At 41.1% G+C, this 13,942-nt stretch overlaps 1 protein-coding gene across 5 annotated transcripts in view; it reads right to left on the reverse strand.

Annotated features, from left to right (window-relative positions):
* Positions 1–2,141: 2,141 nt before the first annotated feature.
* Positions 2,142–13,942, reverse strand: part of GNB1L (G protein subunit beta 1 like) — a 48,906-nt gene continuing 37,105 nt past the window's right edge. For all 5 annotated transcript variants that reach the window (XM_075168028.1, XM_075168027.1, XM_075168029.1 and 2 more), the window contains exons 6-7: positions 13,158–13,373; positions 2,142–8,215 (exon numbers count right to left, since the gene is read on the reverse strand). In XM_075168028.1, the coding sequence (XP_075024129.1) occupies positions 7,949–8,215; positions 13,158–13,373 (483 nt within the window). In that variant the 3' untranslated portion in view covers positions 2,142–7,948. The remainder of the gene's footprint in view (positions 8,216–13,157; positions 13,374–13,942) is intronic.

The raw sequence follows: 13,942 nt of genomic DNA on the forward strand, positions 1-13,942 counted from the left end.
AAGCAAGAAAAGTCACATCTAGGACCTAATTCTATAAGGAGATGGAGCAGCATAAAGGGAAAGAGAGCATATGCATTTTCAAGGCTAGCTGCTACGTGGTGTAAAATCATGCAAACTTGTATAGCAACTTCCATTTTATGCTCCCAGAGTGATTCTGTAGCTGATAAAGGATAGCCCCTCATCACCTCCGTGAGAGGACGAACATTTCATACAGCGTGCCTCATTGAGAAAGCAAGTGCCCTTCTATGTCTGTTCTAGCCTGAGTTCTAGTTACAGAATTTTGTAGTTCCTGTATGAACAGCTCTTAGTGGTCATTGGTAGCTGGAGAAGGAAAGGATATGTTTTCCTGCAGCCAAATACGCTCTCACTGAAGCTAGTTCTGGTAACTAACCTACCGGTTGTTTCAGCGGGCCGGGCAGGACACTTCTGGTGCTATTGCTGTGTTCTGTACCTGCCTGTAATAAGGGTAATCGCGCAAGTGCCCAGTTACTCAGACTGAAGTCCTTCGGCTGCATCTGTAAATTGCAAAAGGAAATTAAAACCAGAATAAACAACATGTAAAACTTATTGAAGCACCTTCGTGTGAGGTGTTTGCACTATTAGTCTTTCAGTGGCTATAGCTTGGCTGATGGACAAGGGCTCTGCGTTTCTGTTTGCTTTTTTACTCTGCTTGCTTAGCGCTTCCATTGTCCCTCGCTCCGGGGGGCAGACGGTTCTCCTTCTCCCCCGGTACTCCAGCCTGCTTCACCTGCCTTTTGGCTGGGCTGTGAGCTCCAACAGTGGGCAGCCAGAGCTAGCACTGAGAGTGGAGGGGTTGCAGGCAAAGCCGTCCTGTCCCAATCATCTTAAAAGGGCAGAGGAGGGGTGGTGAGAGGGGAGAGCAGTGGCCCTCCTTCCAGGCAGATTTTATTTGAGCACCGCCTTACACATTTCTTTTATTTCAGCAAACATGAAGTGAGTCTTTCATTCTATTCCCTTTCCTGCTTGTTGTCAACTACTTCAAACCAGATGGGCTCAAGAGATAAAACTATAAAGACTCAATGTCTCTATTTAGCGTGATGCCAAGTCTGCATGCCATCAAAATATCTGAGGCAAAAAAATCTGAGAAGACAGTACTTACCATAAGTATTATGTTAAAAGCAGCCTAGATGCTTTTTTGTGAACACAGACAATGTATCCATGAATCACTGAGATTTCGTATCAGCAATTTTTTTAATTACCATCAAGACAAATGCCATGTCCACATTCTGTGCCATGTTTAAAGTTATTATGTAGGCCCAATGCACCAACCTTCCTCCTACCTATGTCAGAACATGTTTGTAGCAAGCAGTGTCATGGGTGCCTGGAAAATGTACCTTTGCATGCATGAGATGCCAGAGCTATGGAGCAGAATAATGGCTCAGCATTTTAACATCCTCCCTAGATTCCCTGATCTAGACATGATCAGGTTTAATCAACCCTGCAGCTGGTAGGAAAGGGAGATCATTGCTGTCCAGAAAGTGCCAAAGGATTTCTAAATTTTTTTCTGCTCTTAATTTACATATACTGTGAATAAAAACTAGGAGGAAACAGCATCCAGCTGTAATCTCAATCTAATGTTAACAGCTTTTTTTTTTTTTAATTAGAATTTAAAATTGTAATAGACAATTGTTAGAATTGTTTTTCACTGCCCTGTCACTCTCCTGTATGGAGATAGTCAGTACTGCTCTGGAATGGTTCTTCTGCAGTACATGTGGCTGCTTCAAGACCTCAGTCCCTCCCACTGCTATCTCCAGTGGCACTGTAACATTTGGCATTATGACTGTCCATAGTAGAGAAATAAATATATGCTCCTCTGGGTGAGCACAGGCTTATTTAGAGGTGTAGGCTGCGGTTTACAGGATTTCCTAGTGTTTCAACACCTTTAAAAAAGGATGGTGGGGAGGTAAAAGCAAGTACTTCTGAAACTGAAAAGCGCTGGCGTACAAGTTTAAAAAGACAGACCTATCTTGCTTGCTTTAGGTACTTTTCCTCCCTGCCATCCTTGTCCTTTTCCCACAAGGAATCTGGCACCTTGCTGGAGGTGGTTTGCTTCAAGGGCTACTGAACTGCAAATCAAATGCCTCTGAGATAAGTCAGAATAAAGCAGTACACAGTAACGCTGCTAGAACATACAGATATATTTCATATCATTAATCAGATGAGCAAAACATTCACAACTGAGAGATTATGTTGCTATGGTCCCAACTATGTGTTTTAATAATACATTATAGTGTCAAATTTTTTGTGATGGATTGTATTGAAGGGGAATAAACCACTAATAGTTAAAATTTACCTCCTCAGACATGAGCATTAAATGTTTTTGGGGGTGTGTATCACTACTAAATGTATTCGGGAGGGGGTGTCCCTACTCTGGAACAAAATTCTTAATAGGGTGAGTAAATGAGCTGATAGCTTTAAAAATGCATAGGGGAGCAGATGGCTGAAGCCAAACAGACCTGATATTTCATGGTGTTTGATAAGGGATGGTGGTAGATAAAACCATACACAAGGAAGGCTGTGTGACTAACCAGCCCAAATGCTGGCTGCTGGTCTTGCCTTGACCAAAAGGGACGAGAGTATGTGGTAAGCTCAGGGGACAAAGAATTTGATATCCAGAATATGGCTCCTTGCCCCACGCTTACTTTGATGTTGTTGGCAAATTTCACGACTGGTATGCTTCAGTTTAAGTCAAAAGTTACATTTTCATCTGCTGTATCTGATAGTGCAGCCATGAGGTTTTTTGCGTTTAATTTCATGTTGTGAGATCCTGAAATGAATTGCCAAAAAAACCCCAGTATGAGCTTAATTCTGGATAGTTTCCTCCACGTTATAGAGGAAACCTCCAGCCTGTCCCAGAAGAGTAGGGTATGGATTAAACACAGCCAGGTTTACTTGGAAAAATTACTGTAGTAGGGGGACCTAGGCTGGAATTTCAGAATACTATGAACAACAGAAAAACCATGCCTTCTTCCTTAGTCATTGCCATCACTTTCTTGGTAGCACACTGGTTGTGCTTAAACATCAAACTTTGTGTCTCAGCATTGCTGTAACATTGTCTAGTATTAATCCAGGCAGTCATGTGCCATGTTTTATGTAATGATCCATACTTTCACACCACAGACACACAGCCAGAAAAGGAAACACATTGATTTAGCACTCGGTAATCCTTGTTTAATCCCCAGTCCTTTGGTTTACATCACTAACATGGCTCCTGCAGTAGTCAGTGTTCTATCTTTGTTCTTGGCAGACTGAATTAAAGGAAAGATTTATTAATTTGTAAGTTGGCTTTGTAGATGCATCTTAAATGTACTAAAACCTGAAACAGTCCAGAAGCCAGTATTGACTTAAGTATAAAAATCTGCTCTTTAAAACTCAAACCTTTGCAACAGTCCAAATCAAGCTGCAGAGAGTAATTTATTGTCTTACTAATGCAATTGCATTGTATAGGGCTAAATTTAACAACTGTCTCATTGCAGGCCCTCAGCCTTACTTCCCTTTTCACTCATTACTACAAATACAATTAATCTCCTCTTTCCTTGCTCATCTAGACCTAGGACTGCAATGCTCTATGGTTCATGTACTGATAAGAGAAAAGGGTTGGAACTAATGGATTCATTTGCAAAAAATGTTAGAGGGTCAGAGATCACCATTCATTCTAGTGGTGATAAATATTCCGTGTAATTGCTGCACAAATGCTAGTGTTTGGGATTTATTTCTATTAGTTTACGAATGCTTGTTGCTTTCTTCCCTCTCACAGTGCCAAAGACAACGATTCTTGGGAGGAAGCCTTTTGTAATAATTTAGCTGTCATCACCTTCACTCCTGAATCCTTTAGGCCAGGTACAGGCTAGCCCTGTTCCTTTCTGGCAGGTGAGATTCCACAGCTAACTCCAGCAGCTTAAGGTGGCTCTTTACTCACAGCCTTCCTGCTAGCTGAAATCTCGAGTGATAGCCATGCTCATGTTACAACTATAAAGAGCTTTAAATTTTTTTCAGGAAAAATAATTGTTAATTTCCTAGATGCAATCAGACAACTGTATTTTACATTCCATAGCAATATAGACTGTCCTTCCTGCTGGAAATCATTCTACTTTGCGGAAGTCCAGGTCAGTTCCTTAAGCAAATAAACTTTTAGAAGACTGTAATTCACTTTCTAACTATGGCATTTAGGCTCAACTCTAAATCAAACTAATATAGTCTGGTTGCTTATTTCAAGGAAACTATAATGTGAAGGAAAAAAAAAATTCCCTTTACTGAGTGTTTAAATAAAATCAGTAGTGATGTAAAGTGTTAATGAATTAATTGTTGTAACGTGCAAAAGTATCACATGGCTAGTGCTTTGGCAATGGGAAATAAATAAGTATAAGATGGATCTGTTCTTGCAAGCAGATCTGCAACATGTGTCCTTCCTCTTGAAGCTGATGAAACTATTTACCTTTCTGTCTGTCTGCTATTAAGATTACAGATGCAGTTCATGCCCTTGTTTTCAATTTGTGCTTGCATGACTGAGTTTATTTTTAAATCTACCTAGTCAGACAAACATAAATATTTAACCCCCAGCAAAGGGTGGTAAGTTAGATGTGAAGGCACATAGTAGTCTTTAGAGTATCTTCCAAAAGACCTATTAGTAAATCTAAACATCCCTTGTGAGTCTCCATAATTACTTTAGACACCAATGTTGATAGTAAATGGCATTTTTCAGAGAAAAGAATATACTCAAAGGTTCCTAACTTTCAGGCTCTGATCTAATAGCGCTTATTAAGGCATGGGGTATTAATCCATGCTTCCTAGGGGGCTACCACTGTGCCAGTATCATAGTACTTGCATCAAAAGTTTTTCCTACAGCGGATGTAAGCTGCACAGGCCTTCATTAAAGATGCATTTTGCATACGGCTTTGGGACCTGAGGTCTAGAACACGGGAGGGAAATGCTGCGGGGGGGGGGAGGGGGGGGGCCCACCAGCCAGCTGTGCCAGGAGCAGAAGCCAGGCTGCATCAATGCCTTGGAGCCTCACAACGGCCCTGGAGCATCAGGTGCTCATAACTGGCATTCTGAACAAAGGGTGTGCTGAGCATGGAGCTGCCCTGAAATGCTGGAGAGGTTTGCGTCTTAGACCCCGCTCCAGTCTTGAAACTGGCTTCTCACCACCTACAATACTCTCGGGTGGCACAACTGCCTTTTCCCATCAAAAGGATGAGAGGAGAGAGTGATTACTTCTTCTCTACCGGGACCAGGCTTGGCCCTGCTCATTTCCTACAGTAACCATTCACCCGAGATGGGCAAGCCCTGGATTTCCTTTCCTTTTCTGCTGGATTTCAGGGACTGACTATGTGTCTTGAGGTTTGGGGTTGGGGCTTTTTTGTTTTGTTTTTTTGTTGTTGTTGTTTTTTGAGTGATAAGCTGTGGAAACTTGAATTTTGGTCAGAAGCTTTTTCAGATACTCTAAAAGCATGTTGGGTTCCAGCACTGAGCCTGTTGTACCAGGAGTCCCAAGAAGGTATTCCCGGCCTTGATCCATGCAAAATGATGGTAGCAGTTGTGCCTCTAACCCTGCACCTTGGGGTTGGGGGGGATAAAGTGCTAATTTTTGACACAGGACACCTAGAACCATGCTTGGGGAGATGCAGAGCTGTTTTTTCACCTTCCAGGACAGTGCCCAAACACCAGCTTGACAGTGTTTTGTCAGGGCATGCGCCTTCATCAGCTCTCACTTCAAGGTTGTTGATTAAAAAGGTGCAGTGATTACACAGGTTAAAGCACAGGGCAGGGCATTCTCCTGAGCAGATGGAGACTTATTTAATTTAATATTAAACTTACTTGTTTATAAGCTAAGTGGAGAGGAGGCTAAAACCCAAGCGTGTATCCGCTGGGTTATGTCCTTTAAAAAATTAAGCGATTGTGAAATTGTTCTTGTACAGCAGAATTTCGCTAAGTTCTGTTTGCAGAGCACCACTCAAATGGGAGACCCCAATCTCAAGGCTGCCTGGCAGGCTTCATGTGTGGTGTAGTATGAGACAGGAGAGCCAAAAGGAAATCTCTTCGCAAACTCCCTATGACGGGTCCCTGGACCATGTATTCTGTATTTATTTGTTTGTTTGTTTGTTTATCTATGTCAATTCTGATCTACTTTAAGAAAGCGGAAAAAGAAGAAAAGGTTTCTTCCAGCAGCAGGTTTGTGGAGAAAGGCCCTGTCTCATTCCATAAGGCTGCTGGCTGGAGCCTCTTGTACAGTGTAGGTAGCTCCTCCTCTGTGTGGGAGGTGGATGATGGGTGGAGATGGAGCACTTACCATCTACGCAACTCTGTCTGGTAGATGTAATGAACACCAGCACCTCCCCTTGACTCAGGATCACTCAAAATTAGGCTTTAACTGTCAACTGCAATGTGATCCTCCATGCAGCTACCGCATAGTAAAGAAATAATCAAAGAAATGCATTATTTAAAGTGTCATCACACTCCAAAATGTGTAAGGCCAAGTTTTATTTAGAAAAGCCTGGCAACATTATCCTGTTTCTGTGTTTTAATGGAAAGAACATCGGGCTTAGTGCTTAAGGCTTTTAGTCCAACAGTATTCTCTGCCTGTAAAGCACAGCTAGATAGCAGACCTAGACCTTAATTTGTTTGTGTCTTTTCCCTGAAATAACTTCTAAAGTCTTTTGATGTTGCTGTTCACTACAGTTCTGGTGACTTTTTCTTTGATGTCCAGCTCTGTACAGAGGCAGAAACAAGTATTTCCAATGAAGTATCAACAGTGCATAGCCTGGACACAAAACACTTCAGTTTGTAAAGCTGAGTTCTAGTTTCCAGGCCACCTCCTTTTTAACAAACTGGCCTTTGCTAATTGCTTCAGTGGGACAGTTGTAACTGCAACTTAGTGACTGAATACAACAGTAAGATGTCTATGAACAGACTGTTGTATGTCTAATATGCTTTAAAAGAATGCAAATGCTGCTTCACGGTTCAAACAAAAAGCCTTCATGAATGAATTTCAGCTTCCATGACCGTAGAGATGACAAGTTAATGGAGCCATTCGCACTGTGTGGATAAGGATTTATCCATGCAATGCCCCTAAATGTTAATGGGAGTTAGTTGTGTAGCTGAATCCCAGACTTGCCATGCTGAAACTTACCCCTAACTCTCCAAGGAGAAGGGCGCTAATTGGATTGCTGAGTTTAAATCCTTCAGCTAGTCAGTCTATGGAAAGGATTTAGCACTGGCTCTGTAAAAGGCTTTACATAGCTTTGCAGTGCAGTGCAGGGGAAGGTTTTTTCCCTTTCTTTCTTGTGATTAATTGTGAGGCTTGAGGTGACAGGAGACATAATGAAATTCATAAATGCCAAAGGCCGTCCCTAGTCACATTCCTGGCTGTTGGTTTAAGTTAGAAACTGACAGAAGTGTGAACAAATCAAGGTTGTTCTGATAGCCTTTCAGTTAGGGGGAAGAAAAAGTAACTGACAATGAGAAACCACTGGAGGTGGTTTAATGGGTATAAATTTTCAAGGAAGAGTGATATTTTACACTAATTCAGATTCTTGGATACATAAATGACTTACAAACAGACGTATTCTGCCCCCACTGCAGTCTGAGGGATTCTAGTCCTTTTTCACAAAAGAAGATATTGGCACAAGTTATTTAGGCAACCTGCCAAAGAAAAGCTGTTGCAAAACCTGTAGCAGAACTCAAAGTGACTTGTTCTGTGTCTTCGTTCGTGACTGCCCTTGCTCTGCTTGTTATGAATTTTAAAAATCCACTTCCCTCTCTGGAAAACAAAACTCGCAGCTTGAACAAGGAGCATAAAAATTAACCTAGGACTCTCGCTTCAGCCTGGAAATACATTCTGCTACTTCCCCACATCCAGGTTTGAATTACAGTGGAAAGAATTGCTTCACCAATCCTGTTTTCCTAGTCTATGACAGTGCAGAACATGTCATGTCTGAGTATATATTGACCAGATACTGATGCGGTGATCTTTTGAGCCAGCTGCCAGCAGTCTCTCACTGGGGTTTTTGTGATCTGAGAAGGACACACAATGGACAGTTGCTGTGTGGTAGTCCAGCACTGCTAAGGGTTTCAGTTTTTTCCAGCCAAAGATCCTGATGCGATGATCCCACCCTGCTGTTGCTAAAATCTTCTTGTCTGGACGGATGGTGATATCAGATATGCCAGCGTTGACAAGTTTGTGTGTTTTGTAAACCTGTGTGAGAAAGTTATAGATGAGCTCTAATTGTTTAAAACAAACAGAAGAAAAAGGAACCTTTTGGGATTTTAGAAGGTATGGTGCCCACCCGTATACACTGGTATCACGCAGGTAGCATGGAGCTTTCACCACATGGTGGATGATGCCTTAGAGAGAACAATTACAGAGAGAGATGGAAAAGACCTTAACTTGAGCCTGTCTACCTCTAGCGCCATTCTCTAAAAACAAAAGCAGCCCTTGTATGTTTTTAGTTTATATTGTATTTAGAGCTATTTATATTCTGTCACAAGTGAAGCTCTGAGTCAACGTTTTGAGAAACAGACTACAGAGCTTTGCTCTTTTCTTCCAGCTATTCTTGCATGAGCGGCAATGTTCAGAGCTATGGCCGTATATTATTTTCCCTGCTTCTGCAATATTCCCATGCTGAGATTCTGAGCTGATTGTTTAAACTACCTGCTACTTATTTCTACTACTGTGGCCCCTCACAAAAACCCCAATAAGCTGTGGTAGCATTTACCACAGTCTTGAGAAAGGAATGCTTCCAGGAATTATGTTACGCTGTCAGGAAATCTGTATTTCTAGTACTCCTTCTCAAGAGACTTTTATTTACACCAAATTCCAAGAAGGGGATTATGAAGAAGTTATTGATTTCAATCTTGGAAGCCTTTCGTTACTGTTTGGAGACTACTGGGGCACACGTTTCTGAGGGGCACAATTAAATTGGAAGGCATTTAGCTTCCTTCAGGAGGCACTCGGGCTGCGCAGGACTTAGCCCTTGGAAAGAAAAGTTTTCACTTCACTGACATGAGCTTCCCCTGAAGCACAGAGGAAAAGCTCAATACAATACACTTTTGCTGTTCTCACCTCAGGTAACTTGTATTAGTCAGCAGTCTACCTCTGAAACACATGCAGTATACGCACCAGAGTGTGTGTGTGTGTGTGTGCACGCGCGTGTACGTGTATGTTGAAATAGCCTATCTTTTGTCACAATGTGGAAAACACCTTTTGAGTGTATGCTGACCTTGAAGTGCTGTTATTTATAAGCACAATTGGAAGTAACGTGTTAATGCCACCATCTACTTAAGCCTGAACGTGTAACTATCTTGTACCAAAGCTTAATATAATTCAGTGTATGTATGTTTTAATATGCTGTATGTTGTTTGCTGTTTTTCTGAGGTGGGAAGGGACTGAAAAGCATATTACATCTAAGTAGCTTTCCTCCTCAAAGGACATTCCCTGATGCATAGTTAGTACAAGATTATAAAGAATATATTAATTGCAGATAATTTTATCTATAATACTGGATGTAGAAAACTAAAACTCCAGAAATGCTGGTCAAAATTTGTTTCAGAGGCAGTTTAACACATCTTGGAATCTTAGAGGCACAAAGCTATAAGCAATTATTTTTCAACTATATAACAACTGCTTAGCTACTTACTCAAACAGCAAGAGATGTGCAACTTGATGAGAAAAAAGGCTAAATGAAACTTGACATGCTTCTTGCATGCTCCCTGTATTCCTCTTTTAAACAGGACCTGATGCATGTGTCTACAACCAATTCAGAACAGAGGACAGCAAGTTTTGCTCAAGCCTGATGAACAGTAGGAGGCTGTATGTGGGCCTCTTTGTGGGGCTGCTACTGTAAAACCTGTGCTTTTTGCTAATATGTATGTTCTTCCAAACTCCCCAGTTACGCTAATATAGCATGGCTTCAGTGGGATTTTTGTTGGCGTATGTGTACTGGCAAGGAAGGGATTTATTACTTACATCACCAGCCTGGCAAATGTAAGATGGGCCTTTCTCTGTAACTGAGATTATTAGCTAATGGCTATAACCAATCCCGGGCGTGGTGCTTCCCATCATTACTGTCAATTATGTGGGCAAGATCCATACAGCAAAATCAGGATGACTGGGAGAAATTGCGTGTCATCAGCAAGCTACAACTTGAAAATGAAGCCTATAATGGTGATGCCTTTTGGCTATGGAACATGAGGGAACAGTGGGCATTTGTGCATGATCTGCAAATACAAGAGGTGAGAGAGAAAAACAAAACAAAGTAGAACAACTTGCTCAAGGTATATGCAGCCAGGTGAAATCCTAGTGCCAGGATTTGTGCCATCCAGTCACTTACGGGTGACTACTGTAGTCAAATGCATACCAACATCGTTTCCTAACCAGAAAACCAGCTTGTAATTAAGAAAACAAAGAGGTAAAAACAGGTGAGCTGCTTTCAGCCTGTCATGACCAAGGACACTTGTATCTACTAGCAGATGCATTAAGAAATTTTGACATGCTGAGGCCAACAGATAGGCACCTCTCCTTCCCTCCTTAACACATGCTATCTATGATTTTTTTTTTTTAATCTCCCTCTCCTACACCCAAATCATGTCTTTAAGCTCTATTCTTAGTAGAAAAATAGCCAAGATAGCGGCAGCCTTAGCTTCAGCATTTGAGGGAAAAGCCTCAGCAACCCAACCAAGAAAACTTGTGCGCTTACTTACATTACAGCTTCTAGAATTTTTTTCTTGTCATATATAAAGGAGCTTCTGTGATTATCAGATTTCTTAGTTCTGCTTTGTTTATTCACCTGCAGAAGCTGTTTACCTCCTACATTCTACCACAAACATCATCACATAATTACACTATATCTCGTCCAAATCAGAAGGCTTATAACCAATCCACTCATTTGCTGACAGTGATGATTTCAGCAACTTTCTTGTAGAAGACAATACACCAAACTTTCCCCATAGCAATAAACTATGAAGTTACCTTCATCATCTATTCATTGACACACTGGAACATTGCCACTTAAAACAGAGCTGAAGTACCATCATTGCGTCATTATTTCTCCAACGGCAGATAGCTATGCACCACGTTTACTTATTAAAACCTTTTAGAATAAAAATAATGTGCCACTGAGTGGCTTTCCAACATCTACCATTACCTCAGGTACCTGGAATGTTAGGAAAAAAAAAAACCCATCTGGTTTATATTATTAATGCAATAGTGGAAAAAAACTTAATCTATGCCTTTGACAATCTCTAGTGCTCATATGAAAGATGCATTTTATTAGGGCATTCACACTATGCATGAAGCACAGAAACATTACTTACAGTTTATAAGACTTGGCATTTAAATTTCTTCTGAGAAAAGCTACTATCTCTCAGTGTGATGTGCTGAAGATGTAACTGATCCTACACCTCCTGGGAATGTGAATACCCTGTGGAAAACAATACCTGGAATATTTCAGGTGAACAACTGTTTATTTTTTCCATGAGTCATATCTGTACCCCTGCATTACGGTTAACTCATAACTGAAATGTGCTGTGGAGAACAATATTTTCTTTGAATTTAGGAAAAAGCTATGCTATAATTAATATGAAGGAACAGCTTCCTCTCCAACACCAGAGTATTTGAAGCTTTAAGAAGCCTGTCACGATGTCAGATTTCTGACACCTTAGCCTTAGAAAACTAGTCTCAATACCAAGTTTCTTAATGGGACTTACCTGCTCACCTTCCTTCTGCTTCCCTGAGCTAAAGACACCAGGTGCAGATGTGTGCCAATAATGATAGAAAGGCCGGGGCAGGGGGAGGGCAAACATGACAAAAAAAACCAAACCATGACAATTGTGTATATCAGCCTTGTTAAAACTCTTCTTTATCACATTGGCTTAGAACACCTTTGCTACTTATTCAAAGTCTAGAGTGCCTCTTTTACTTCATGTCATATTGCTTATTAAAGTTCAGACGTTCTCGTCGGTAAGCACTGTGTCCTCCAAACTTCATCTCAGTTGGATGCATTTACACTACATGCGCTGGGGTCTTAGTGCCCTACCACTCCATAAATGGTAGCTCTGTGGTGATGCCTAACAGATTATATACCTTCACATGTCCCCTGGGTGGACCGTTGGACGTCCAAGCACTTGCTTTTCTTCCTGTAGCACCATTCAGAAAACAGCATTAACTTTCCACACCACCTAAAAAATCTCCGCAAAAGCTGCAGGCTGGAAGAGTGGTTATTGTTCTTCCATGAATTGGTGTATCCAGCAGCTCTCTTCTCAAGGATGATATGGAGACACACAGGGGCTGGTTCAGGTCCTCTTCATTGTGTGTTCAGGGGACAACTGCCAGTTTAGAAAAAGTTAAAGCACTCGGCAGTGGAGAGGCTATGCATGAGCCATTTTAATTTTCATGAGCCTTTATTTATGCACTTCATTTCCACACCTAGTTAAAACCTACTTAACCCCTTGGCACTGTTGGAACACTTGCTAAAGTTGTCTAGATAAAGCAATATTTATTGCCATTCACTAGCATCGCTTGAACTGGTGATTATGAGACCTCCTTCTAACCCAGCCATTCCAGATACGCGTAGCTCAGACACAAACTGATATATCCGATTAACTTATTTCCTCTGTCTCCGGCTAGGGCTCTAAAGGTGCCAAAGGAAGCTGGTTGCCTAAACCTCATGTCCTCTTGGTGTTAGCTAGGCTACTCTCTTTGTGAAGTATTTAATGGAATATTTCTGTCTTTCCCACAGTGGAAAGAAAGCTCTATCCATTCAAGCAGAACCTTTGGAAAAGCAATCCTTTGTTTCTCATTTTTATAACTCATTTATAATGTTTAGGACATTCCGAGAGCTGGATACTACTAACGTGATAAATGAAGATACAGAGGCAATGGCTTGAGTAATGCTAGGCTTGTGTGCCTGTTGCAACTTTGGTAAAACCAGAAACATGTGAGAGAGGGTTTTTTCCTTTTTTTTTTAAATCCTCACCATCTTTTGCTAAGTCTAGTCACATAGCACAGACATTCTAACCAGTCTGTGATTAATTAGCTAGAGATCTGCAACAACTCCTCTTCATGACTAAATATTTTTTTAGTCTATCAAACTGTTAGTGCAAAGTGGGATAAATGACACTAGAGGGCCAGTGATCCTGACCTGGAGGTTCTGTTGCTCATTGAGGCTCCAGATGCTAAGCACCTTTTCAGATGAGCCCGAGATCCCCTTGGCCTTCTCCGAGTCAAAGTCAAGGCTCATCACTGGCTCCTGGTGGCAAACAAGTTGGCTCAACGCTTTTCCCATTGACAAATTCCAAAGGACCACTGATCCATCTTCATAGCCAGCCAGAAGCAAAGGTTGTGAACCACAGTTGAGCTGATCAAGGGAAAAGTAAAATTGTTTGAGAAGTAAATAGTCTGTTCGGAAAATTATCATCCCCAGGTTGGTTTCAGTCCAAGCACCGAGAAAATAAGTGATAATGCTGACTGGCATAGCAGTGAAAAGTTCAGAAGTCTGAATGTCAAATCTTGATAGTCCATCCACTTACAAAAAGCGTTACTAGGTAATGCTGACATGCATTTCGGTTTTTATATCTACACATAAGAGTCTATGATATATATATATGTAACATGTACCTAACATATACATATATACAGGCACATATAGCAAATTTCTCTCTGAAAATGCAAATTATTGCCCTCTACAACACCTGAAAAAAGGCTGCCTCAAGTTTTCAGAATTTTTACTTCATGGCCTGAACTTTGCTTGCGCTCCTTAAAAAAAATTACTCAGAGCAGCTGAGTTATTATCAAGCTATACAAACCCATATAGACATTGAAAGAAGTGCCATGCTTAAAGATTTCAGTTTCACATTGCCAAGTATAAGGTTACACATATGGATCGTTTACCCAAGTGCACCACAGTGCTTAAAGGTAAACACTGAA

Source organism: Calonectris borealis, chromosome 18 (assembly GCF_964195595.1).
Source record: "Calonectris borealis chromosome 18, bCalBor7.hap1.2, whole genome shotgun sequence".
In the NCBI taxonomy this organism is placed as follows: domain Eukaryota; kingdom Metazoa; phylum Chordata; class Aves; order Procellariiformes; family Procellariidae; genus Calonectris; species Calonectris borealis.